Source organism: Pezoporus occidentalis, unplaced genomic scaffold, assembly GCF_034315485.1.
Source record: "Pezoporus occidentalis ecotype Australia unplaced genomic scaffold, CSIRO_AGI_Poc_V1 ctg241, whole genome shotgun sequence".
NCBI classification, from domain to species: Eukaryota; Metazoa; Chordata; class Aves; order Psittaciformes; family Psittacidae; genus Pezoporus; species Pezoporus occidentalis.
In genome coordinates, this window is record NW_026914297.1 from 79,073 (window position 1) to 106,318 (window position 27,246).

The 27,246-nt window shown below is 37.4% G+C and overlaps 1 protein-coding gene across 10 annotated transcripts in view; it reads left to right on the plus strand.

The window, feature by feature from the left end:
- NCOR1 (nuclear receptor corepressor 1) overlaps positions 1-27,246 on the plus strand; it is a 65,822-nt gene that overhangs the window by 10,396 nt on the left and 28,180 nt on the right. For 6 of the 10 annotated variants that reach the window (XM_062622366.1, XM_062622365.1, XM_062622369.1 and 3 more), the window contains 15 exons: positions 3,970-4,147; positions 5,862-6,001; positions 8,162-8,357; positions 10,037-10,219; positions 12,023-12,136; positions 14,429-14,485; positions 14,939-14,991; positions 15,450-15,516; positions 16,532-16,704; positions 18,640-18,730; positions 19,274-19,452; positions 19,924-19,978; positions 20,780-20,881; positions 25,549-25,679; positions 26,170-26,387. In XM_062622366.1, coding sequence (XP_062478350.1) covers positions 4,040-4,147; positions 5,862-6,001; positions 8,162-8,357; positions 10,037-10,219; positions 12,023-12,136; positions 14,429-14,485; positions 14,939-14,991; positions 15,450-15,516; positions 16,532-16,704; positions 18,640-18,730; positions 19,274-19,452; positions 19,924-19,978; positions 20,780-20,881; positions 25,549-25,679; positions 26,170-26,387 — 1,867 coding nt within the window. In that variant the 5' untranslated portion in view covers positions 3,970-4,039. Of the gene's footprint in view, positions 1-3,969; positions 4,148-5,861; positions 6,002-8,161; positions 8,358-10,036; positions 10,220-12,022; positions 12,137-14,428; positions 14,486-14,938; positions 14,992-15,449; positions 15,517-16,531; positions 16,705-18,639; positions 18,731-19,273; positions 19,453-19,923; positions 19,979-20,779; positions 20,882-22,693; positions 23,072-25,548; positions 25,680-26,169; positions 26,388-27,246 lie in introns of those variants that run through there. The other 4 variants (XM_062622368.1, XM_062622374.1, XM_062622375.1 and 1 more) reach the window with 4 other exon arrangements.

The window sequence follows — 27,246 nt, forward strand, 5'->3', positions numbered from 1 at the left end:
CATAATGTTTTCTGGAGAGAAATAAGTTAAAGTCAAGTACTTAGATCCACAATTACAGAATTAAGGTAGCAAGACAGGGAGAGATGAGCAGAATATTGGTGGTAATACTTTCGGCAAATATTGGCAAAAACTCCCCATTTCCCCTAATATGGCAGAGTGTAAACAGGCTCATACTATAGGAGTCTGGGAGATAAGATGGGGTCTGCAGGTCATTTAAAGAGGTCAAATTAGGAAAAGGTGCAGATACATGTAAATGGAATAACAGAAGGAGGCTTGGAGGGAAAAAATATTTTGTACTTTAATGTCGTCTTACACATTGTTGTACTACAGTACTGATTTTGTCTTGAAAGAAATGAGATCCTACACAGAATCTCCATGCTTTCGGTCCCCCCCCCCACCTTCTAGTTGCCAGCATGTAGCCATGGATTTTCCTTTACTGTTACCCTTATCTCTTCCTGCTGTTGTGTCAGTTCCCTCAGGGAGGAAGAGTAATGCACCCCCAGCACTGATAACCTAATTTTTGCTTTTTTGTTTTCTCTCTTCACTTCCCACCTTTCCTATTGACTGCAATTATAACCTCTAATGCTATTTCTGTTGCCTTCTGTTGGCAGCTTTTCTCTCTTTCACCTGTTTTAATTTTTTTATGGTGCTATGACCATGATCCTGCTTGCAGATCCTACTCAGCAGAAAGGCCATTGGACTGAAGGCTTTCATAGGTGTTGTGTAAAACTTGTAGGTTGAGATGGTGGTTTGAGTTAACATTGGTGGATAGATGAAGGATGCTCATGCTTGTTGCCAGGTTCCCCTCCTCCCCCTCATCTTTCCATGTCTAGCATGGAATCTGGAGGGATGGTCAGGACTTCTCATTCTTTTGCTTGCGAAAGTTTCTTATATTGGTGGAGATGTCAAGACTAACAGTCCTAACACAAACCTAACAATCTGTACACTAATGTTCTTGTGAATGGAGAAATGGTCTTTATAGCATCATACAGAGTGAGTGTGGATTGAACTTTCAGCATGTGGGTTAATGATCAACTTGTGGGTTTGCCTGAATATTGAGAAAATAAGGAGATGATACCTGACAGAGAGAAACTAACAAGGACTTTGAATCATGCAGCAGTTGCCCTGTATTTGTGTGTGATTTTCAAGTGGTTGTTCATCTGATCCTCTCTGCATCCCCAGATTATTCAGATCTACCTGATTGTGGCCAGCAGGTAAGGGAAGAGTATAAGAACAGGAGGAGTATTTATTGATACTTTCCCACAATCTGGTGTACATTTTTGGCTCCCTGTGCCTCACAATGGGTATCAAAGAACTAGAGAATCTTTTGAAGTGGCTGACAAGGAATAACCAAGTAGACTAGCATGGAAAAGATAGGCCTGAAGGGAAATGATGGAAGTCTATGAAATTGTGTGTGCAATGGGGAAAATAAGAATATGAAATAGATGTTTGGTCTGTTGCAATAAAGGAAGGTAGCAGGTCCAGAGCAAACAAAAGCTGATAGATTCTCATGTGAAATGCTGCCAAACTGTAGAATTTCTTGTGACAAGCAGTTGTGAATGTTGAGAGTTCATACTAGTTCAGACAACGGCTGGACAAACCAATGGAAGAGAAAGCCATTGAGAAATCTTAAACAGAAAGGCTCTGACTCAGGGAATCCCTGAGCCATGCACTGCTTCTTGGGTTGACACTGGAAGGCTGGAGAGTTTGTTGGGAAGACACTGGTACATGCTTCTTAAATACCTGCTGCTGGCTACTGTCAGTCACAGTGTATTGGACTAAAGGAGCTTTGTTCAGATCTAGTATTACTGTCTTTATTCCCCACTGAAGATTTTAAGGTGTAGGAGGTGTACATATCCTTATACACATATCCTTATATACACTATATATAGTGGCATATATACACTATATATATAGCAGCTGCAGATATATAAAATCCAGTTTGACATCTTCCGCATATTTATGAAGACTGCATATGAAGCTGGTGAGGCGGCACAAGTTAGGGCATCAGCAGTTCATCAAACTAAGATTTGTACATTTGTAACCTTCAGTTGTTTGAGCATCCTTATGGCATGCAGAATTTTCATTTAATAATAGATGTCTACCAGGCTATGATGGGAGTAGTTACCACATTAGTAAACATTTGATTGTGCTGGCAGTTAGCTCTATGCCATAATTTCTACGAAAATCCATTTAAAGCTAAGAGAGAAAAATCAAAGGTTTTCATTTGCTGTACATTGGACTTTGGAAATACATAGTATTCAGGTACTATAGCTTGCAGCTAACTCTCACAATGTATATTATCTAAAACTGCTTGCTTTCTGATGCTGTTTCTTGCTTAAATGGAAACCATATGACTCAGACCTATTAGACCATCACATAGTTGGTAAAGATGTACTTTAATGAATGCAGTATGAATGAGGAAGCATAATAAATGTTAATGGTGAAGAATTCTATGTTAAAACTTGTCACTTAGATATAAACTACAGATACTATAATAGATATATAGTACTGTAAAGTGCACAACTAGTGATCTGTAGTACTGTCTTGAAAGAGAAACTGCAGGGGTTTTCTTTGATTTTTTTCATATCTGAGAATTAGGTGTAAGATGTAAATCTAGACTTGTCTCATAATTCTGATAGCCCAATGTGTAAAGCTTCCTTTGTTTGATGGAGACGTGGCAGGGGAAAATCCCAACTGGATCAGGAATGATAAATTTTAAGATCTGTTGTATCTGATCCTTTCCTGAGCTGATTTTGTCTATTGATTGCTAATGGAAAGTGCAGTTCAGAAGTATAACTTCGCATGTGGTGGTTGTGAAAGGCTGCAGATGAATGCACTTTGAAATGAAGTGATCTAGGCAAGGATCAACAGTTACTTTATGTGAAGGTCTGATATGTCTGCTGGGCTCTGGAACAGAGGTTGAGAATTTGCTACAGGTCTGATAGAATTCTGTATGTAAGACCAAGGCTTCTAAGGGTTACATCTTTTGAGCTATCAGAGAGAAATATCTTGTATTATTGTCCTAGAAATATGGAGGACATATATATATATATATATATATGTCCTACTCTTTTGGTTAGACCCATAACTTGCCCACTTAAAGCCCTAATGGGCACAGTGTTTAATCAATGTCTTCTGGTCTTCAGCATCTGAAAACATACACAGCTTCATAGATACTTGGAGTTAGTGAACTTGTCTGGATGTTTTCAGTCTTTAAAATTCTTCTCCACATCAGTATGCATCACAGTGTTTACTGTTAATCCGTAGCTGGAGAATACAATAGAGGCAAAGCAGCCATCAGATGTTAACTAAGTAAGATTGTTTTTAGGCTTCATAGTATATTCAGTTTCTGGCATCCTATATGAGACAAATGTGGTGTCAGTTGAAATTGTTGGGTTTGGGTTGGTTTTTTTTTTGTGACTGCCTTTTTTTATAAACTACTTCTGTAAAGGTGCTCTTAGATGGTAAAAGTATTTAAGGGCCTGACTAATACACTGTGGTGTAATAAACTGTAGGTGATATTGAGCAGAGGAGCCCTAAGATTACCTGAATCTGAAAGTAAGAAACAGTTCATAGAATCCAGACACTCTGTAGAAGAAACGAAAGTAAACTTCATGTTGTGTTAAAGAAATTTACTGTAAATAAAGAGTCCATCTATAGACTATTATATCCTCTGTAACATTTATTTTAAGTAACCTGCTTTGCTTTTAAAACCCTCCTAATTCATCTGGTAAGGTAAATGATATATTCCAACAATATAATCTTCAAGTAGACAATGCTGACATGTCTCATTTTGAGCTCATTTAAGACCTGTTAGCATGTTTCAGACTAGAGTAACCTATTAAATAAATACATCAGGGAAAAGCTTTTACTGGTAATGGTTGTTTTGCTTAGGTGACTATGGCTGTAATGTATTGTGAGTACATCTGGTACTTGGGTGCTTATCAGTGATCTTTTTTCCTTTAGGCGGTTTCCTAGAAACATGATTGCTTGCTGGTCTTGATCTCACAGCTTTGTGAAGACTTCTTCTCTGATAATGTCAAGTTCAGGCTACCCTCCTAACCAAGGAGCATTCAGCACAGAACAGAGTCGTTATCCTACTCACTCTGTCCAGTACACCTTTCCTAGCACCCGGCACCAGCAGGTAAGGAGACATGAGCCTTACAATTCTAACAAGAGTATAATTCAGGTGCTTGCTGTGCCAAATGGGATGTATTTTATTTCTTTTTAAACCAACGTAATAAAATTCGTTCACATTTGAAAACAGTGGAGTTGCAGACCACATGCCCTGCTGAGAACTGCCAGTGTTGCTTAGGTAGATAGTTGTGGGGTGGTTTGGTTTTGTTTGCCCTCCTTTTTTTGCTGAAAGCACTCCATTTTGCTTCTTTAAGATTATATATGTATCTGCTTTTTTACTTGTTTAGTTTTATGTTGGGGTTTGGGGTTTGTTTTTTGTCAGAAATCCAAGTTTTATAATTCTAGACCTTTATCACAGGGAATTAATATAAACTTCCTGGTTTTATCACTGGGTTCTTGTAGTTTGAATAAATTCACTAGGGATTGTGTTCTTGAACTTTTGCTGTAGTTTTGCTTGAATTTAGTAATGGTTAGTCGTCATACTAAATTTGTCCAATGTTAGTGTGGCTGAGTCCGTATTCATTGATAGCAATGATTTTCCAAGAATTTGTGAATAATCTGCCTGCAGTTAGTGTACATGTAATATGACTGAAGCATTCTGGCTGTAACAAATCCTTTGAGAGTCTGGGCTCTTGTGGCTTTTGTGGATACTAAATTTTTACGGCAAATTAATCTCCTATTAGGCCCCGGAGCATAAGAAGTACACCCATAGTTATCTTCCATCCTATGTAAGGAGTATTTGGCTAGATCCTCTGTAAGCTAAATGTGGTGCTTGACAAAACCTGGGTGCAATGTGGAGAATGTGAATCTGAAGTTAAAAACTTGTGTTACACTGCTTTTTTTTTCTGAAGCAGCTATACCAGTGCTTCCAGCTAGCTGTGTTCTGCTAGCCAGAACTGGAGTAATGATTTCTAAGAATCTCCTGCTTAGTTATTCCTGCTGAGCATTCATTCTGCCATCCTGTGCTCTCTATGGCATGGTGGGCAGTGGAGAGCTAGCTGTTAGCTTTAGAACAGTTCAGGTTTCTCTCATTTTAATTTAATTCTCCTGCTACAGACACTTTAGATGTTTTGTTCTACTTACATGTTTGCAAAAGGATATTCAAGAATAGGAGCTTTTTGGCATGCTCCATATTTATTTTCAGATAATTAATAAAAACAAAATAATTATGGATAATAACTTATTGTGTGTCTTGTAGGGCTTCTCTTTGGTTAATGGCAGCTGCATATAATTTTTTAAAGTAAGTTTTTGCTTTTGAAGACGCATATATACAAATTGTCTTGTACCTCACTTTGATTATAAATGAAATGCGTCTTGTCTGACTCTTAGTTCTAATTAAGTGTCTGATGTAAAAATGTTTTGAGGTGATAACAGAAGAAATGGCTTCAGGGTTGCTGAAATATATTCTCATTTTACCACTTTGTGGTTGTATGCGTGAAATTGATTTGAGTGGATATTTTTCTACTGCTGACTCATTTGTGTTTTGGTAGAAATTGTTGGGTGAAATTCTTAGCATAAGTGTTTAGTCACTTTAAAGTTCATTTAAAACTTAGAACTGCCATTTACAAGCTTTTATTTTTTGAGCTGGGTTAAAGTTTTAGTGGTATGGTCTTGGTCTGTATTTAGTATCTTTGGAAATGATCATTCCAGGACACCAAACTCTTTTGATCCTGTTTTGTGTACCTTTGTTCTTGTTAACATCAGAAATGTCTTTCATTTAGGAATTTGCAGTTCCCGATTATCGCTCGTCTCACCTGGAAGTCAGTCAGGCAACCCAGCTCCTGCAGCAGCAGCAGCAACAGCAGCAGCAACTTCGGCGCAGGCCTTCCTTGCTTTCCGAATTTCACCCGGGCTCTGACAGGTGAGGATTCTGGTTTTGAAGTATGTGAACATGAATCTCCCATGAGTCTGTGCTTTCTGTAAGGTTAGTTTCAACTTTTGAACAGAAAGGATTCTGTGTTTCATAGTTTTTGTCTAAGTACTGGATTTCGTTATGCTGCTCCCTTGTTGTAGTAGTGTTGGTCTCCTGCGCTTGAGTGTTGTAGCTGTTGTGTAATTCCTCAGTCCCTTTGGCTTAACTAGTGCATTTGTTTCATAGACAGGAAGTGACTGTCTGCTTCACTTTTCCCAGATCTCTCCTAACAGCAAACTTCTGAGAATCCAAGTGCATAGCACAAGCTTTTTCATGCTGTTTAGGCCAGAAGTGTGTAGAGTTTGTACCTTTGGATAATTTCATCTTGATGAGTAGAAGCAGCAAGTGCAGGAGTTGTTAGAGTGAATACTACCTGTCATATTTTCTAGATTAGGCTTGTTTATTCAACAGATGATATCTGTGTGGCTGGGCAAGTAAGAAAAAATAGAGCTAGTTGGGTACTTGAGTTGTAAGAGTTGTAAAGCACTGAAATGTGGCAGAAAATGGACTTCTAGGCACAGAGGACTAAATGGGAATGTATATTACTTTTGGCAAGACACTTGACAGCTCCATATCATGTGTTTTAAATATCCTTTTTGTCAGTCTCGTATACCACTCCTGTCTCTGTAAGTAGCTGCAACTGATCTGGGTCCAGTAGGTGAACTGAGGACAAATGGAGTGCAAGCATACATTGAATCATATGGTGTAACTTAGTTTCATCTTAGTAATATCTTCTCAATAAAATGGGTTACTTCATGGTGGATATTGATGAATGCTCAAATGTACATTAGTATTACTGGAAGGTTGATAGGTTCAAGAAATTTTTCAGGCTATATTAAGCATTCATTGACTGTATACCTGAGGAATATTGGATGTACTCTGAAAATCAAATTTAGAAATTAAAAACGCACTATAGATCAGGGTATGATGAATTGGATTGTAGTAAGTTAGCAAGAATATGCTTCTGTTAAGGGGAGAGGTTACTATATGGTTTATGCTTCTCAATTCTTTAGCATATTAGTATTGCTGATGTGCAGCTGTAAGCAAGTATTATTGCTTATAACAAGCTCTTTTTTTCCCTTGGACTCTTAGTAAGTATATCTGCTAGGGACAGCTATATGCTGGATTACTGCTAGCAGTTTATTTTGGTTATAACTGAGATAACCTGGTTCTGAAAAAATACCAGTGATTAATGTTATTTAAATATTATTATATCTTAAAATCTCATTAGAATATATCTTGGTGATAGTGAAACCAGAAATAACTTGGTGATAGTGAAACCTGGGGCTTGTGTCTTGCCTTCATCTTGTGTCACCAAATGCCAGTAAGGCTCTGTTTTAGTGCTGAGAATCATAGTAGCTTGTAGAGTTCTCAAAATGTCAGTTTACAGCAGAAATAAATCCTCTCCCCCTTTTGTAAATTTGTAAAAGCTTATTCAGTAGTTCTGGCAAAATACAGGAAACTACTGTCATCTCTTCAGTGGCACTTCATAGGAAGATGTTGAAGCATATGAGGTTCTTTTATGGACATCCTGTGCATTGCTCTGTAAAGGAGCTAGTGATAGTGTTCTGCATTTTTTGGAGGAGGAAGAGGTTTTAGATGACTCATGGGTTGAATCAATGACTGTTTCTGTCATAGAGTAGTGTTTTAGTAGAGATCAAGTTCCAAATAGACTCGTGGCCCATTTCAAGCATTCTGTGTATATTTGAAAATTATTTGACTGCAAAAAGGAAATAATGGAGCTGTTGTGGCCATCTGTGTTCAGTGGAATATAATACGATGTTTATCTCATGGATTTTTTTGTTTACAGTCTGAATCGGAACTTTGATTTGAACAGTGTCGTCGCAGTGGTTAAGTTTCTTCGGGTGCTTGTAATGATGGGTATCTGTTTAAACTGTCTCTTAAGACTGAAGAAAACTTTGATTATTTTTTTTTAATGGATTTTAACCTGTATTTTAGGAGATCATACTTAGAAACGTTTGTCTTGCTGTTTAGAAGGGGCTTCACTGTATTGCATCTCCTGTATATTTGAAAAGGGTTGAGAAACACCGAATATTTTTCTTGTATGGACAGCATATATTTTAATAGTTTCTCTCTTCTGTGTATTAGGCCTCAGGAAAGGAGAACTGGATATGAACAGCAATTTCATCCAGGTCCATCTCAGACAGATCATGATTCACTGGAATCTAAGCGACCACGTCTTGAGCAAGTCTCCGATTCCCATTTTCAGCGTGTCAGCGCAGCTACTGTCTTGCCTTTAGTACATCCTCTGCAGGAAGGGTTGAGATCTGCAGATATTAAGAAGGTAAAGCCTTTTCTGGTTGCAGTGCTGAAGGTGTAAATCACTATGTTGTAGTGAGCAAATAAATTCTTTGTTGTTAGGTAATTTTTTTTTAATTTGCTTAAGGCTCATTTTTCAATCCCAGAAATTTAATGTTGCACATTATCACAAACTTGTCATGAGTCAGTGTTACTCTTATAGAAAGAACAAGGAGATAAGTCTGCCTCAAACACAGTAAAGAGTCTAATGTTCTGAGTTGCCATTGCACTCTTAAGTTATTAAAAACTCATTTGCAAAATGATTTAGTGCATGAAATATTTCTGCTTTACAATTGAAATCTACTGGCAGATTAATGTAGATCTGTTTTTTTCTGTAATATTTGTATTGAATGGTCAAAGTACACCCTTCCACCCCCTTTTCCTTAAGCATTTAAAACGAATCTGCTTATTTACAGAACAGTAATTCTCACTGCTTCATTTTGGGTAAGGGTAGGACAATGTAGTTTGGTGTAGATATTTTTTATTGTAGATACTGAATATTGGTGAGAGCTATTTGTATAGAGCAGACCAGTCTCTCTAATATTTAATACCTTCTCTCATGTGCACACACAAGCATGCAGCCTCACTCACCAAAAAGGCGCTGTGTGACTTCTGAAGCTCAAGTCCCTAGACCCAGATCATGTAAAGAAAAATTTCACCATACGGATTCAAAATCTAATAGGCACCAGACTTTAAACAGTTGATTACTTGTCTTTTCTCTGCCATTCCTTTTATCCTGTGAATAAACTGTGAAGTGAAATTATGATAGCGTGTGATTTTTTTAGTAACTCGCTGTGTTGCATGGCAAAGATCAAAGGGGGGCTGGAGAAACTAAGCGATATTAACATGTTCACAGTAACTAAGCTTTTATCCAGGTGCTACATGTGGAAATTTACTGTCTCAATTTACCAATACAGCCTAGTATTTTCTTGAGGAGAAGAGGCATTCAAACATGTCATCAGTCAGACTGGCTTGGATGAGGGCTGTATTGCTGAGCTAGCATTTACCAGCTAGGTAGTCATGGAGCATGATGGTCTGAGAACATAAACAAAAGGTACAACTGTGCTGATGTTAGAACATGAAGCATGTTGAAATGTGTCGTTTGGAAACAGACAAAAAAAAACCCAAAGACAAAAAAATCAAAGCCAAATAAATAGGGACCTGTCCTCTCTTAAGTCATCATTTTTAAGTTGTGTTAGGTTCAAGAGAACATAACATTTATAACCACAACTAACTCCAGATGTACTTTATCAGGCTGGTCATGGTTACAAGAATATCCTCTTCAGTGTATGTGCGGAGTATTGAGGATTGGCTCTCAAGTAACCTTTCCTTTAAAGATAAAAGATACTGTTTACTTTTAAGGAAGATAAGGGAGATGTTTTGATCTTATTTCAGTTTCAAGGTAGACACTGAAGTGTCCTGTTATTTTTGAAGGTGGACTTTGAAATTCCAATATCATAAATGGGCTGTCAAGTTAATTCTAAAATATTTAGAGCATTAATAAACGGAAATATTAAACTTTAACTCATTTCCTCAACAGAGATATAGATAACTGGAAATTCTTTTCAGTTCATGCATGCTGGTTTAATTACTGAACACTCATTCACATGTTATCAATATGACTGATTTCTCTCAATCTCCCCCACCACACTGTCCATATGAAAGGACCCGGCTTTTGGAGGAAAGCATGAGGGACCATCTTCTCCAATTTCTGGTCAGCCTTGTGGGGAGGATCAAAATGCTTCACCTTCAAAGCTGTCAAAGGAAGAATTGATACAGAGCATGGACCGCGTAGATCGTGAAATTGCAAAAGTTGAACAGCAAATCCTTAAACTGAAGAAAAAGCAAGTAAGCATAACAGACACTACTGTTATCTGCCAGTGAAAAAGGTGTGGAAAAGCTTCATTTTTGGTGGTGGTGAATTTTTTTGTTACATGAACCAAATGAACAAGCTAAAAAGGGAAGATTATGCATATGAATTTGCTAGAATGTTTAAACAGGTTGGACATCATGTAGTTTTAAACATTTTTGAAACTAGGAGGAAGCCATAGAGGAACACCAACAGTAGATGGATTTATATTGAACTTTAGATGACTGGTGAAACAAGGGCACTGTGACTGTAATTTCAGCTTTAAAGATGACTGTTGAGTGAGGGGAGACTGTCATCTTTCCTCTTTCACAGCCTATGCAAGGGAAGAATCCCTTGCATGCATCTCCAAAACCAGAGCTTGTACAAAAGTCCCTGGATCATCTGTTTTCACAAGGGCAAGAAATGCTAACATCTGGAGCTAAGGTCAGCCTTGGGGAAAGTGTAGTAGGTGGGATGTGAGTAAACAGAGACAGCAGAGAAATACAGGAGGAAATACCACGTTTTTTAGGTGGTCCTGGCTATGTTTTGCATAAGAGAACTGCACTTCAGCCGCTGGAGGCAAAGGAAACGTTTTCTGGCAGTAGTTGTTGCTTTCCCAGTAGCTGTTGTGGCCAACTAAACCCACCCTTCAATTTAGGCATCTGTTATTCATTGGGAAAAACAAAGTCCTTGTCTCCTTTTCCTTTTAAGGCTTTCAAAGATCCATAGATGTAGTACCAGCTTTACCTTTTTTATTCTTTCAGTGGGACCTCTGTAGGAAATAAGTTGCACAATAGGATTCGTTAACTTGTATGTCCAGGAAAACAAATAGACAACTCTGGAGTGGTGTGTTCTTATCGTATGGAAGCATTTAATTATGTCTGAATTTTAGAAACCCCTAAAGTGTCTTGTAGTTTTAGTGACCTGTAAAATTTCTTTCAGCAGAAAAATCCCAAGGATGTCACAACGTACCTGGCTGTGAGTTTCTGTTGCTTGCTGTAATTGAGCCTGGGTTTTTCCTACAAAACTTTCAGATTTGGAAATCTTGCGTGGCAGTATAGCACATTCTAGCCACTACTGTATGACAGGATGGATCCCTAGTGTCAGAAGTTCTTTGTTGTATCTTTGTGGCAGGCATGGATGAGGGAGATTTACAATTAAAAAGTGAAGATGTCTCTGAACCAGATTTATTTGGTGTGGAAGCAAATCACAGCAGTGTAGCAGCTAGGAAAAGATTACAGGGTTTTTTTTGCTGTTGGTATTTTTTTTTTTGCTTGTTTGGTATTGTAACAATCTTGGAACTTCGGTACATGTGGAGTGATTTATTTCTGAAGTACGTTTGGAATGATGAGGAATAGGTTAGGACTTTCTGCCTATTTAAACAATGAGACAGTAGTAGTAGTGACACTGGAATATCTAGAATGTAGAAAGTGAGCGCTGTGGATGATTTCCTCCGTGAGAAGGCAGGTTTGGTGTTAACTGTTCCCCAAAGTTAATACTTTTGCTTAAACTTAAATAGTGATGATAAATGTGACAATGTCTTTAAATGTCAAGCTAAAACAAGTCTTTTTCAATGCAGGTGAGTCCTGTAAACTCTTAATTTGGTTTACTAATAGTACAAAAAATAGTCTTCTTACCTTCCTTGTTGGCATTAAAATTACTTCATTCACTCCTTGTCAGTTAAGAAGACGAATAACAGGCGGTGCTAACTGTTGATCAGCTGCATATTTTATCTCTGGTGACTAATTACTGGTAAGGGTAACATGGTACGGATGGCTGATTTTCTTTCTTTCGTCTCTTAGCAACAACTTGAAGAAGAAGCTGCTAAGCCTCCAGAGCCAGAGAGGCCTGTCTCCCCTCCTCCAGTGGAACAGAAACATCGCAGTATTGTCCAAATCATTTACGACGAGAATCGGGTAAGAGCGCTTTTTAGTTGAATAGCGTAGCTGTGAATCTGACCCAGCTGCTAAAATTCATTACATCTTCATTTGCTTCTGTGGGGCAGTTTTTGCTTCATCTGTTTTATTGATTTGCCCACCCCTCTTTTAATACCCATTTACTTCTTTAAATGAATGACATTTTCATGACTGTTCGTGATCACAGGATCCTTCTTTTATATTGCAAGCACTCTAGGGAAACACATCTGTGGGTCTCATCCCTAGACCCTGGTGTTCAGATGGGTATATATGAACACACACATGATGGATATGAAAAAATGCTTCAGAAATTAGTCTTAAATGCTCTTTTCCTCGCATAAAAACTGAGAAGCTTGACTGAAGGCCCAACGTTTAAATTGGCTGAAGGGGAAAAGCTGCATATGTTGTAAGATTACATGCCTTCTCTTTAAACTCTGACTTCTGGCACTTTGTTTAAATGAACAGATATGAAGAAGCAGTATGTAGGTGAATTGTGAGCTTGTGTTGCATAAGTGGTGATAAAAGTACAAGAGATCAGTAGATCACAAACAGCAGCAAAGTGCTTGCTGCTTTTTTTTCCTCTGGTATTTTGAGATTAGTGAATTGGGTATCAGCTGGTTTTGAACGTATTTTACTCTTTTGTGAGAGCGGTATATGTTTGTTTAATTTCCCAATTCTGTTTTGTAGTTTAGAGGAACATCTAACTTCTGTTACAATAGACTATTGTTGCAAATTTGAGGTGGTAAAAAACTGCAACACAATACTAGATTTTCTAGAGTAGAACTGTATCCCAAACATTCCATTCAGTCTGTTTTCCCCTTTCCCCAGCTCTCTCTGAAGTTTGATGTATTTACTTAATACAGAACATTGAGGCAATTACTGTGTTATAAGAACTGATGTAAGCAATGTACAGCAATATGTACATCTTAGTGGGCTGCTGTGGTACTCTTTCTCTGCTAACTGGTTACTGATGGATTCTACAAGAGAATTTTGAACTTGCTGTTGCACTCCCTATGTTGTGTATGTGCTAGGAGATGAGGAATCCCATTTCTGTGTTGCCTGAGGTGGAGTAGTGTGTCAGTATATAGTAATCAATTAGCTGCTTCTGTACGAACAGCTACACAAACAGTATTCTATATACAAGGGGAATTACCAAACTTGATTCATTTGTGAATCAGTTTTAGCACTTGTTTTGAGTTCTTATATCAGAAATTATGTGTCATGTAGAATGGCAGCATTGATTGGCTTAATACTAATAGCACATGCCAATACTCACTGACTTACTTAAAGGGTTATTAAAGATAAATTAAACCATTTGTGTCTGTAGCACTTGTTTGGTATCTCTTCTGCAGTTGTACAAGAGGACAGTCCTTTGGCAGCTTTCATCTTCAAACCATACAGTTTAGGATAATTACTTTTGATATTCAGCTACTGTTGGTTAAAATTTGGCTAAGATAATAGGGCTAGAGTTAAATTTTAAGTCTTTTGAGACCAGAAAAAACAATGTACCAGGGTAATACTATAATATTTTCTTGATATACCATTACTTTGTGCAGCCGTGAGTTCCAAATACTTCCTCAAGATTGAATTTACATGGAAAAAGGTTAGAACTTAGCAAAACACTTTCTAATAATAACTGCTTAATGGATTAGTCCATTCTATATTTGCAAATGCCTTAGGGCTAACACATACAGCTACTGGGGGGAAAGAAGCAAATTTGAACTAGATTGGGTTATTTCAGGTAGCCTTCTCTTCTGAGAAAGGGCTTTGGAAGACAGTACAGGCTTGAAATGAATTTGTGAAAGCCAACTGTCTCATGTAGAGCTGCCTCCTTTAGGGTCAGAATTATTTTGAGGTCTTCACCCAGTGGAAGGAGGACCTTTAATGAACCTCCATGTTTGTTTACGTACACATTGATTCACACTCTCAGGCTTGGCAATTGGAGGATTTTAGTTTCTTAATTCTGTTTTCCAAAGTTAACTAATTTTTGTTTTACCGGACACCTCTCTTCCTCTTAACAATTATTTGCTGTATTATTTATTAAATGAACTGCAGTAGTCAGTTTCTGCCTTTATGCCCTGTCAGCTTCCAAACACAGAGATCAGAGTAGTAACTGCACAATTCAAGTACAGGTTTCTTGATTTGCTGAGGCAACATTGTAGAAGTAGATTAAGAAGGATATAGTTTGGGCAGAGAAGGGTTTAGCACCTAGTGTAAGTGAAAGAGTTCAGATACACTTCTGACACTGATTTCAGATTATTTACTTGGACTGTACAAAAATCTTGCTTGCAGAAAAAAGCAGAAGAAGCTCACAAGATATTTGAAGGTCTTGGTCCAAAAGTTGAACTGGTAAGTTGTGCTTGGATTTGGTTTTGGTTTTGATCCCGTCTCTCCCTCCCTACCGCCTCCCTTTATGTCTTGCTAGTTGCTGTAATTCTGTTGTGATGAACAGATGTAGTTCTGTGTGTATGTATATAGGAACTGTGTGCTTAAATGCACTGGTGAATTGGGGCTTGATGAACTGATTGACCACATAAGTGTCATTTTGAAAACAGATTGGAATCTACTTGAGAGAACAGTATGGAAAAAAAATAATACTGTTATATACATAACTAGTTATAATCTAATTTTAAGTAACCTGTGCTTTGTGTTGAATATCTTCTAGTCCTTTCAGATTGCTGCATCTCAGATTGAGTGCACTGTTAGCAGAATACTAAAATATTGTTAAATATGTTGCATGTACTTTTAGAGTTACATACATTGAGACGTCCTAAGTGTACCTTTTCTAATCCAAAATTGCAGCCACTTTACAACCAACCATCAGACACAAAAGTCTACCATGAAAACATCAAAACGTAAGTGCTTTAATCTCTTGTTATTGTGCCTTTTAAGGGATCTACACTTGCTCCACTTCTTCAACTGTAGCTGTGTACTTATTTTTTTTTAGCGGTATACTGTAAACCTCTTAGCTTCAGGGCTGAATTACAATTACACTCTCCCAGAGTGTATCATCTTAAGCCAAATTTACTCGTTTTAGCAAACTATTTTTCTTGTGGTGAAAGAGAGCACCTAGCTTGAAATTGGAAGCTTTTGTGTCTCAATTGTGTGTTCTACCTATCTTCAGGAATCTTCTATCTGATAAAATACAGTATTGCTAAGATCATTGCTTCATCAGGAATTTTCCCTCTGCTTTCTATACCCCAAAATAAATACTTTTTATAATAATGATCTGACATCTAGCATCTAGTGGGCTTTGTTGAGTAGTTTAGAAGTGCTTAATTCTTACGTACTTTGTTCTAATTTTGCTTTCCAGAAACCAAGTGATGAGGAAAAAGCTAATACTGTTCTTTAAAAGAAGAAATCATGCAAGAAAACAACGGGTAATATTCCCATGTTTTTGTATAAAGAGCACATACGAGTTGGTTTTCTGTCTGGATCCTTGACTTGCATCCCCAAACATTTACAAACATGTAAATCCTGTCGATCAGAAAAAGATCTTAAGCTAAAATCTGGATGATTTGTTGGAAAATAAACTGCAGGTTTACAACTGGTTTGTTGATTATTTGACTGAAAACCATCTAAACTGCAATAAGGAGAAAGCTTTTCTTCCTAAAGAGTATGTATGAAAGGGACCCAATGAAAATCTTTAACTGTCATGCCTGGCCTCTCTCTGAATGTTTTTTTAGTATAGTAGTTATAATATCTGAAAGAAAATAGGGCAGATTTCTGATTTTTGAAGTCTGACAGCATTTTTAATCCAACTTGTATATGTTAGATACCAGTATTAATTGATCTAATGCTTTTGTGTGCATGCTGTTGTAGCAAGTGGCATACAAAGTCAGAAGGCTTTTTTGGGTGGTGTCTGAAAGATCATTATTGTTATTATGAATAGCAGAAGATTATGTATTGAATTGGAAGATCCCACCATGAAAATGTAATGAAGTATTTAAATTCTTACAGTCGGGGGGGGGTGTGTGTGTGTGTGTGTTAAATAGCAGCAACTCCCTACATATGGCTGAGTTTGAGGATATACTGTGATCATTCCAACCCCATTCTGTTAATTAAACATTTCAAATAAATAAAAATCAAACAAATTCCACTAATGAAAAGCCTGGTACCAGGAGATGTGAGATTTCTGGAAGGCAGTAATAGCAGTTGCCAAGTACTGTTGTGATGTATAAAGCAAAGAAATAGTGTGTACTATTCAAAATCTGCATTTTTATATCCACTTCCTCACCTTCTCTCCTGAAAATTGGGTGTGTGTCATCATCAAAATGGAAGCCACTAGGGCAGGAAAAAATATGATTGTTCAGTCTGGGAGCCTACCCATGTTATGTGGACTGATGTCTTAGTGCATTTTTGTTTAGTTCAAGGCTTAATTTTGGAATTTAACAGGAGCAGAAAATCTGTCAACGTTATGATCAGCTGATGGAGGCATGGGAGAAGAAAGTTGACAGGATAGAAAATAATCCACGCAGGAAAGCAAAGGAGAGCAAAACAAGAGAATACTATGAAAAACAATTTCCAGAAATTCGGAAGCAAAGAGAACAGCAAGAACGATTCCAAAGGTATTACCATGGATTTGAAATATTCCTACAAAATACATCTTAGAACTTCAGTTTTAGAATTACTTACAAGAAAATTGCTTCAGCTTAATGGTTGTTTTATACTCATTGCTTTATTCCTTTAAAAGGAGCATCAGTGTATCGTACAATGTAAACTAAAATGTTCTTTCTTTTGTTCACTGTGTTTCACGGCATTCAGCTCATTTCACTTCACATCCTCAGGATCTTCATGATTGTCCTTGTATATCCACTGTCCTTGTATATCTCAGCCTTTCCTGTCTGTCCCTGTCAGCTTTGTGCTGACTTCATCAGTTTGGTGCTTTCCTATCCCCCTTTTTTAGATCTGCTCAAACCCCATATTTTCCAAAAGAAATACGGAAAAGAGGGCGATTAGCAGAGGCTCATAGGTTGTGGTGTTCAGTGAGACTATGAGTTAAGCTGCTGAAGTGCACAGAGAGATTTGTGGAGCGTCAGTTTAAAGTGAGCCTGTTCATTTTGGGCCTACGCCCTATTTTATCCTTCTATTTTTCTGTCACTGGGTGTCTCCGTTACTCTTGTGTTTCATGATCCCTATATTCATTAGCCTACACACTCTAAAAATCATTTGACTTCTTTAATTAACATTTGAGTGATCTTTTGTTCTACTTGCCATGTAATTTTATTCAAGACACATTTGCTTTTTGAATTACACGGTTTTGCCTATGAAGTATTAAGTCCCTATTATTTAATTTTAATCTATCAGACACTTTTTAAATGGAAATTGTACAAAAAGTCTTAAAAGGAATGAAGTGCAATTCATTTGAGAGTTCAAAGTTGTAGGAAGTACATTAAAATTAGGTTGGGTTTGATTCAGTTGTGTTAAAATGTGTTTATCCAATGTTTGAAATCATTTTAATACACCTTTGAGAGTTCAAGCCCTATAAAGATTTAATCCTACCCATCTGTCTAAATCACCTTAATTCATAAAACATAGGAAAAGCAGCTGGTTTGCAATTTATCGTGAAGGCTGCAGTGTCTGGCTTTGGGGAATCAAGAAAAGAGGAAAAAGTAAACTGTTAGAATGGAAACAGCACTTCTATCTATGAGAAGCTTTTACTTTAAAAACACATCTCATCTTTGTAACTGCAAACTGCTTGGGAAGGGGCCATCTGTTTACACTGTATTTATGTTCTCTAATGTAATAGCATCTTTGTCTATAGCTGTGCTCCTAATACTGTTGATGTAGAAATACTAAGGATTGGTTTGGTGTTTTTTTGACAGATTTTGTGCAAACTGATTACTTCAGTAAAATCTTTGAGCAAATGATGGTGTTAATGTCTCTCAGTGATATTTATCTCTGAAATGCTTTTTGATCCATGTGCCCTAATGTATTATGATGTTCTTAAGTGTAAAGATCACTAGCTGAAAAATTCTTCAAAATTACAGCTCTCCCTGTTAGTTCAAAAGTTGAAAACTTCCTTTTATTGTGATGAGCCTCAGCACTGTGTTAGTAACTTGATTAAATCGGTGAAATTTTGTGTTTTTTCTTTAAAAAAAAAATTAAGCTGTTATTCAGTGTCTCAGATGTATTGATTAAGATGGTGATTTCTGTGCCACTGATGAGCATTTCTGATACTCAACAGAAGCATATTAATGAGTCCTAAAACACATGCTTACAATGGAATCACTGGTAACACCCCTTGCTGGATGTTGATTCAAGCATGCCCTTCTTGTGAGCTTTGCACATTTGCCTCTAAAACTGAGCAGTTGTTTGAATTTGGAGTACATGAACAGAAGTTGTACCATGAGACTACTTATAAAAGACCAGTCCTAACTGATCTGGGAGACTGGCAACAGGATTTTAAGGAATTCTGAATGTTGTCATTGTTGTGTACCAAATCTGAAAGTACAGCTCTTTTACACTTTATCCTCACTACTTCTGTTTTCCCCTTTTTCTAGAGTTGGTCAAAGAGGAGCTGGACTTTCAGCAACTATTGCTAGAAGTGAACATGAGATTTCTGAAATCATTGATGGGCTCTCTGAGCAGGAGGTGAGGCTATTTTCTGTCCTTTGCTGTAGCAGCACAGCAGATAACTCAATATCCTTTTATTGGCAGTGAAAGGTCTCTTTCAGAGGGTTTATTTTTTTGATAAGAGAAAACTTTGGGGATTTGAGAGATTTGAGAGAATCTATGGGAAGTTTGGCTTGAAACAGGTCTTACCAATACTTTTATGGATCATGCCTCCTAATTGTATCTGTCCTAGATTTTTCTCCTGTGTCTTGTGGTCATTACAGGTTTCCCACAACCTGTTTTTTCACAGCTCTAACAAATGTGAAAACTCTTCCTTTCTAAAACCCAACACCAGTTTAGTTTTTCATCGCTTGAAACGCTGTTTCCTTCAGCTGACTGTGTAAATGTTCATTGGGGTAGGGGCAACTTTTCTGGAAGGGTTAAGTGGACAAAAAGAAATTTCAGACTAACTTGTGAATGTATACTGTGGTGGAGCTTTAAAGAGTTGTGTAATTCAAGAACTGTAAACATGAGAAGCAACTTTCTGTATTCTTTACTTTTTCTTTTATTCTTTGCCTGCAGAATAATGAAAAACAAATGCGTCAGCTTTCTGTCATTCCTCCCATGATGTTTGATGCAGAACAAAGACGAGTGAAGTTTATTAATATGAATGGTCTGATGGAGGATCCCATGAAAGTCTATAAAGACAGACAATTCATGAATGTCTGGACCGACCATGAGAAAGAGATTTTTAAGGAAAAGTAATGGGCTTTCTTATCTTTTATTTTTATTGCATTGCAAATGACAGTTAAATACCTAACCCCACAGTAAACATCAGTTAAATCGGGAATGCTGATGCTTTTGTGCAGTAATATTTGATAATATTCTTTGTTGGATGCATGAAATGTTGTAAAAGTTTTAGACTTTGCCACTTATTTTTCACCTGAGTAGGCTCATCACATGCATTTAGTCCTTAGATAAGAAATTCTCTCAAAAGCAACTGAGTTCTATGATGAGATTAAAGTGAAAAGAGTAGGTATATGATCTCATTATATCAGCTAATTTTAAGTACTTAGTTTGAAATTTGCACAGTTCGAAACCTGGGCTTTTTAGACTAATTTCAGTTGTGTAAATCAAAGGCTTGCTGATGGAACAGATTGTTTGGAAGTCTGCTTTGCTTATTTGATCATGAATTATGTTGTTAAACTTCAATAATTTCTGATTTACAAAAGGTTTGTCCAACATCCCAAGAACTTTGGTCTAATTGCTTCCTACCTGGAACGAAAGGTAAGACCTTTATTAAGTAGAGCCTAGGGTGGGCTCCTTTACTTTGCAAATGTAAGTCATTTATCCCAGCATCATTTTCTCTTCCTGGAAAAAAAAATGAAGACCAAAAAAAGTTACTGCTTTGACAGGATTTTATAATATTTGATCAGTAACACAATCAGTGCATGCAAATGTCTAATAAAAGTTAGTGAAATGTCACTGTTGACACCAATAAAAGAAAATGACACTTCATTGAGTTTTGATCGTGCTTTCTTTTTGAAGCAGGTAAGCTTCTTTAACTATCTCTGTGCTCAGATAAGGATATAATTGGCTCTTCTGAGCTACTGTGCTAACTCTAAGAAGTCTTGCCACCGCCTTTCAGGTTGGTGAGAGCCTACTGCTGGCTGAGTTAGTCTTAGAACTAGTTTTAGTCTTTAGAACTGATTTTGCAGAACTGGTGTAAGAATTAATAGAGAATTAGGATTTGCCAAGACTTACTACAGAACCTTGAATATGTACAGCTGTGATGATAAATAGGAGCTTTCAAACTTGCAAGTTGTCAGATAGATTAAATCATGCAGACTGAAGTAGCCAAGGGATATTATGAATACATGAGACTTGTTTAACACTATAATTTTATGCATAGTTATATTGTTATATTTGTGTGTGAATTCATTTCCCTGCTGAGTAAACAAACCTAATAGAATTTTATGTTAGTCTAGGGGCTGAATAGCTTAAGTGTTGAGAGATATTAAATACCAAGCCTATACTATCTTATAGGAGTAAACCCTAATCTTGTTTTTTAATTCTTTTTCACTTTAGAATGTTCCCGACTGTGTATTATATTATTATTTGACCAAGAAAAATGAAAATTATAAGGCCCTTGTGCGAAGAAATTATGGTAAACGCAGAGGAAGAAACCAGGTATCTAAAATTTATTCATCACTTGGGTATTGTTATTCTATGGTTTCATATTTACAACTGCCTTACTGTCCGATACAGCAAGTATATTACATGCAGGGGGTGGGAGGTGAAGGAAAAGTAATCATTTTTTATTTACTGCTTTTTTTCCCTTTTTTAAATGTAAGTAATCATGAGCTCAAGGGTGTTCTTGGTTGGTTTGTTTGTAATTCTGTGGAATATCTCCTTCCTATGCACATTTGTGTGACTTTTTAATATGGCAGTTCATTTTATGCACCCTGCCATAAACATTGTATTGAATCCATCATTAAATCCTGTGTTGGGACCAACAGAAATTAGGTTTAGCATATGACTTGCAGTGGGCAAAATATAATCGCTCCATAATCTCAATGTTTGTCAAAAGGCAGAAATTAATAGTGGTGTTTACTTGGTGGTCAGGCTCAAAGTCTAACTGGATTTCTCAATCCATAAGTTGTTTGTTTTTCTTGGATAATTCGTATAAACCAGAAAGATTTTGGTTACACCCCTGTACACAAGGGCATAGATTTGTGAATTTAGCTCACTATAAGGGGAAACACAAGGTGCTCTGCCTGACTTTGTAACTGCTCCTGTGAACGCTAATTTATATGTAAATAACTCAGTGTGTGAGTAGGAACACTGAAGTTGCTGTTTGTACAACTCCAACTACTTGCTCTTTGAATTTTACCAGGCTTATAGGTCTTAATTGCTAGTTGTTGATCCACATTAAGTATTACAGTAGATGACTAAAATTTGAGCAACTGCTAGACAGGCTTCATGTGTGCTCTGTTAAGGATGCAGATAAGTGTCATAGGTCTGAAGAATGTTGATGTGTACTTGCAAACTCAAGGAAATACTCTAAGCCTTCTAAATGGCAAATTTACCCATATCTGGAAGTTTAAATTCAGAAGTATTGTCGTTAGTATGTCTAGTAATGCTGTAGTAAGGAATTGCATAGTACCAAAACCCATACTTGCATTTCTTAATTTCATTAATGATTAATTACCTACATCTGTAACAGCTAGTAAAAAAAGAACTTGGGAGTGTTGAACTGCCTTGCTTGCCAGAACTTTTATCTTACGGTTGCAGAATGCAGTTCATCCCCCTTCTCCCTCCTGTGCCCCAGCTTTGAAGCTGATATTTTTCATATCTCTGAGTAGCAACCTGAAACTTCCTTGCTGATCAGCAAAGGCAAGTCATGTAAGATTTATGATCTGCCTCAAGATGAGCTTATGCCAGTAACGGGTGCTTCAGTTTAAACTTTTAATAGTTCATATATTTTTGTAAATTAGGAGGCAAACAAGTGGAATATTGCAGTGGAGAAGATATTAATCACGGTAATGATGGTGAAATCCTTCAGAGAATGTAGCAAGTACAACTTGACTCAAGTTTCAGTGTGGACGCCTTTACTTTAGAGGAGCTAAATGCTAGATTGCAACCCATCAAGAGATGTAAAGCTTATTAAATTCTGATACTATTTTGTGTCCTCAGATACGTCTAGGAAGGGCTTATTTATAAAATGTTACCTAAACTGTTCCAGAATGTTCACTGAGACAACTAACAAGTGTGTCGTAAACCAAATATGACCCTTCAAATGAAGGGCAGGTTTTTAATGGATTATCAGAAGAAAGTGTGGCTATATAATGCTTTGCACTGATAATAGAGAATTCCTTAAATACCTCCTTGAATTGAGGTTCTCTCTGGGTAAAGTTTCTCCTAGAGAAGCAGTGGTGGGTCAGGGCTGTGTTCTTGTGTTCTGGCTGCCTGCTCAGCACAAGTGCATGGCTGCAGATGGAGCCGTGTGCCTTCCGAGCAGCTGGTACATCCAGTGATGTGACGAGACAGAAATTCGCTGGATGTCTGTGCCGGCCAATCAAGCCTGGCTCGGTGGGGATTACCTCTGGTGACTCCGGTGAGATTAGAAGGTTGTATGTGAGATGGGCAACTCTGCTGTAGGCAGCTTAAGTGGCAGAATGACACAATTTCCTGGAATAAACACGTTGCTGGTTCAGGCGGCCTCTGCTAAAGAGCTGTGTGATGTCGGTGCTGGTGTGGGTTTTGTCCTTTTGAATTGAGCCCTGAGTTAAAGCCCGTCCCCTGGCCTGGATAGTAAAAGTTGTAATCAACAGATGAATGTGCAGGTACGTCGCCGACCGAGGCTTCCACTGTTTTAAGGTTTGTGTTTAACCTGCACTTGACCTGTTGATATGCATGTTAAATAAATTCACTGTGATATAGAGAACCCTGTTATTTGCAAAGCGTGATGTTAAATTACTCAGGCAAAAAGAGCAGAGGATTTTCAGCAACTTTTCTAAATAGATTATATGTAAAATACAGATTTTATTTTTAAAATATTTTCTTTTCTTCTTGAAAATGCATTTTTTAACTCTGTGCTTTTGAGGCCAATCTAGCACGATGGAAATAAATTATCTTAGCGTGTCTCTGACATCTTGTTCTTGCATAATCAAGTAATGGCAGCATCTTAAATGCTAATCATTTGCAGGAAGATGATAGTGGTTAGTGTTTGGGCTTTCTGCTCCAGTTCACATGATTAAAATGTCAAAACCAAGACCTTTTGGTGATTATTTCCAGCCTCAGTTTTGTTAGTGAAACACTGACACCTGCTGCTGCACTTACAGGAAGGCTGCTTCTTCTGTTGAAAAAGAAAAGCCTATTTTGAGGAATTTTTCAATGGGTTGTAAAATCTGAGTTGATGAAGTCCTAGATCAGCAATCTCATAGTTCTCTGTCATTGTTTTTCCATGAATTGCCAAGCATACTTTGAGAAATTGTTTGAAACATAGCTTTATATAAATATTACATATATCTTGCTTTTCGAAGGTGATTTGCAGAGTCTAATGCCTGGTAAGGAACAGATTGGTTCTGCACAGACCATATTTGAGTGAGACCATCTGGGTATTGCAGCTCTTCTGAATGGATGACTCATGAAGGGCAGTGTTTTTTTAACCCATTCAAACCCCTTTAGTGTAAACTCCTGTGTGGCCATATCCAACTCCCCACCTTCTCTTATATTCTGTAGTTTCTTATGAAAACATATTTAAAGAATATGTCAGAATTTAAACTGTAATCATTCATTTTAAATAAACTTAGATATTTTTGGAGAGGAGGAAGAGAGCTCTTTCTTCCTCCCCCCACTCCCCTTGCCTTTAAATGGAGGCCTGCCTGCTAAAACCTCAGCTGCAGCCTGTTTCTTTTCTCAATCTTTTTGTATGGTGCCTCGTACAGAAAGGTTGGACTTTTTTGTGGTACTCAAGTCATCACCTTGTTACAAAGACTGTTCAGCATGAATGTGCAGTATGGATTTATCATCAGATGCTTGATGGGTTGCTGGCTTTTGAGGCCCATCACCAGTATTCATTCATGTGTTGTTTGCTTCATATAAGGGTTCTGGTAATTTGGGGAGTAGGCTACTACATGGTTTATTTAGTGGTAGCCAACTACTCCTTGGGATTTTAGTCTGGAGAGGAAGGGGTTTGCAAGTGTGCTATGGACATAGAAATGCAGCAGTGTTGGAAAGCGAGATGCTTTGGCCGTGTACGGATATATCATTATGGATGGCAAAAAGCAATATTTAGGCTACTAAATATGTTTTAGGGAGGATAACAACACTAAAACTTAATGAAATCTTTTCTGTACCCACATTTGATAGATCATTTCCTGATACTTTTTGTTTGGTTTTCCCTGTATGAGCATTGCTTTTTTTCTAATGCTTTCTTAAAACATTACAGAATACTTGGCTTGCCTAATGTTAGGCCACCTCTAATAGTGAAGTCAGGGAATGCAAAAATTTTTTTTATGTGTGATAGGGAATAGCAAAAACAGTGCCACACTTTTTGTACACATTTTTTTATTTTTTTTAATAATTTTTAGATTTATTTACTTATTTTTTTAGCAGCTGTAAGGGACCATGTTGGTAATTCCGTGTGATCACATTCAGTAAGAGAAATTTCTTCTGTTAATTCCTGTTTGCACTTTCTGGAAAGTTTAAATCAAATTTGTGTGCTGTCTAAAATAAGATACCCTTGCACATGGTAGTCATCTGAATTGCTTTGAAAGACAAGGAGTGAGAGTCTCTTAACAAGGAATGTGTAAATAGTGTTTTGTGTTGTTTTCCTTAGGATAAGAACGGGCAATTACTTTGTCATTTCCCAGTGCTTAATAATGCTCGTAAAACTATAATCTCAATAGAGACTACAGTTTCTTTAAAAAATAAAATTCTAGGCTATAATTTTCCTTCTGCAGATTCACTGGAAGCCTAAATCTAAAAAGCCTGACCCAATTTTTTGAACATTTGTATTTCTTAATCACTAATGACAGTGTTGAGAAGGTGACTTAAGAGTTGGTCGTAATTTTCGTGCTGTGAGATCTGCTTCCAAGTTGTGAGCTATCACGTTTCACTGTTTCAAAATGGACAACGTTAAAAATAAAATTTGAGAGGAGCAACAGCATTACTATGCAAGATGTTGGTCAGACCTCTCATTTTTAGTGTGGCATACAAGAGCACATGTAATAGTTGACACATGTACGTGTACGTTGTAACCTCTTTGCTCACTTTCAAAAGAAGCATGTATGAGCTGGTGCATCTTTGTGTGATCAAGTTGTTATAATAACGTAAATGGCATTTCATTTCAGCAGCAAATTGCTCGTCCTTCTCAAGAAGAAAAGGTAGAAGAGAAGGTAGAAGAGGAAAAAGCAGACAAAGCAGAGAAAAAAGAGGAGGAAAAGAAAGATGAGGAGGAAAAGGACGAGAAGGAGGAATCTAAGTAAGTATATGGACTGAAAATGCATTCATTCAGCCTAGATTGCATTTTTCTATTTTGCAGGGCTCAGAAGGATTTGCATTAGCTTGCAGTGAAATCTGGACTGAAAACTGTTCCTATTTAGGTTAGGGTTTGTGCATTAAACAGTTTTTTTAGGTGTCTGAATTTCTCTGTCTTGCTGAACTAATCAGACTGGTGGAAAAAGCCATGGGATTATTTTTTTGCACATGTAATAATATTCATAACTTATTGGTTTAGGCTCTTTTTCATATCACAGTTCATGTTTTCTTTGAAGTTGATTATATGTATCTATGTTATTCTCTAGCAACTCTAAACTGGGGGCAGTAAGTGAATTCTGTTTCACTAAAGGCGTCTTTTGGAGTTTTGTTTGTGGTTTGGTTTGGCTTTATGGGAGTTTTTACATTGATATTCAGGAGTATCTGTCCACGATGGCTATCTGAATGTGACTGAATTCTATTTTAACTAATCCCAGAGAGAATACCAAAGAAAAGGACAAAACTGAAGCTGCACCAGAGGAAACGGAGGAAAGGGAGCAGGCTGCTCCTAGGGGCCGAAAAACTGCCAATAGCCAAGGTCGTCGTAAGGGCAGAATCACCAGATCAATGACAAATGAAGCTGCACAAGCAAATGCTGCTGCAGCTGCAGCCACTGAAGAACCACCTCCACCTCTTCCACCCCCACCAGAACCTTGTGAGTAGCATTTATAGGACACTTGGGGACCCATCTGGTCATCAGGCAATTCACTGACATAAGGCCCTTTTCTGTACATCTTTTTTCTTAGGGTTGCTTGTATTTTGTGGCTGTGTGGTGCTGTTAAACTTCACGAGTGTGACTTCATGAATAGTATATATGTAATCAGATGACTGTTAGAATCGTGTGGGGGGTGGAAGAGGCAGTTTGACCTTTCTGTGATAGCTGCATTTTCTCTCTTTGCAGAGTTAATGATGGATCTGTAGAGGTTCAAAAGCCTTTGACACAGATTGACTTAGACACTGTAGCTCACAAAGGATATTGTTAAATAAGTAGGCCTGATACTTGAGTACTTGCAGAGTTTCATAAGCTGAAATAGATCCTAGCAAGTTGGTGGTTGTTGTTTCTGCATTGAATGGCAAGAGGCTTCTTTAAAATAAAATGTTACTTTCTTGGCTCGTGGGTAAAAAAAAAAAAGACTATGCTGCGTCTGAATGCGTTTCTGAAAAGACTAACGTAATTTGTGGTCGTGCAGAAATACCAGCAAATAGAGTACCTTGTGGCTAGTAAATAATTATCCAGGATGGCAGGGCAGGTTTGGTTGTGTTGCTTTTTCTTGCAGTGCTCTGCTGTGGCAGTTTGCTCCTGGTTCCTCAGCTCTTTTGTTGCTCAGATATTCTGAGTATCCTAAAGAACAAAGTGGGCAAATCAGTTCTTATTTAACTGTAAACATCAGAGATTTGCTTTTTCTTTTTTTAACCATTTTTGAGATGTTCTCTGGAAAATCCAAACCAGGTTTTCAATGGATCAGATGCTTTAGAGTGGCCCACCTTTTATTATTTTTTGATGAAAGTTGTGG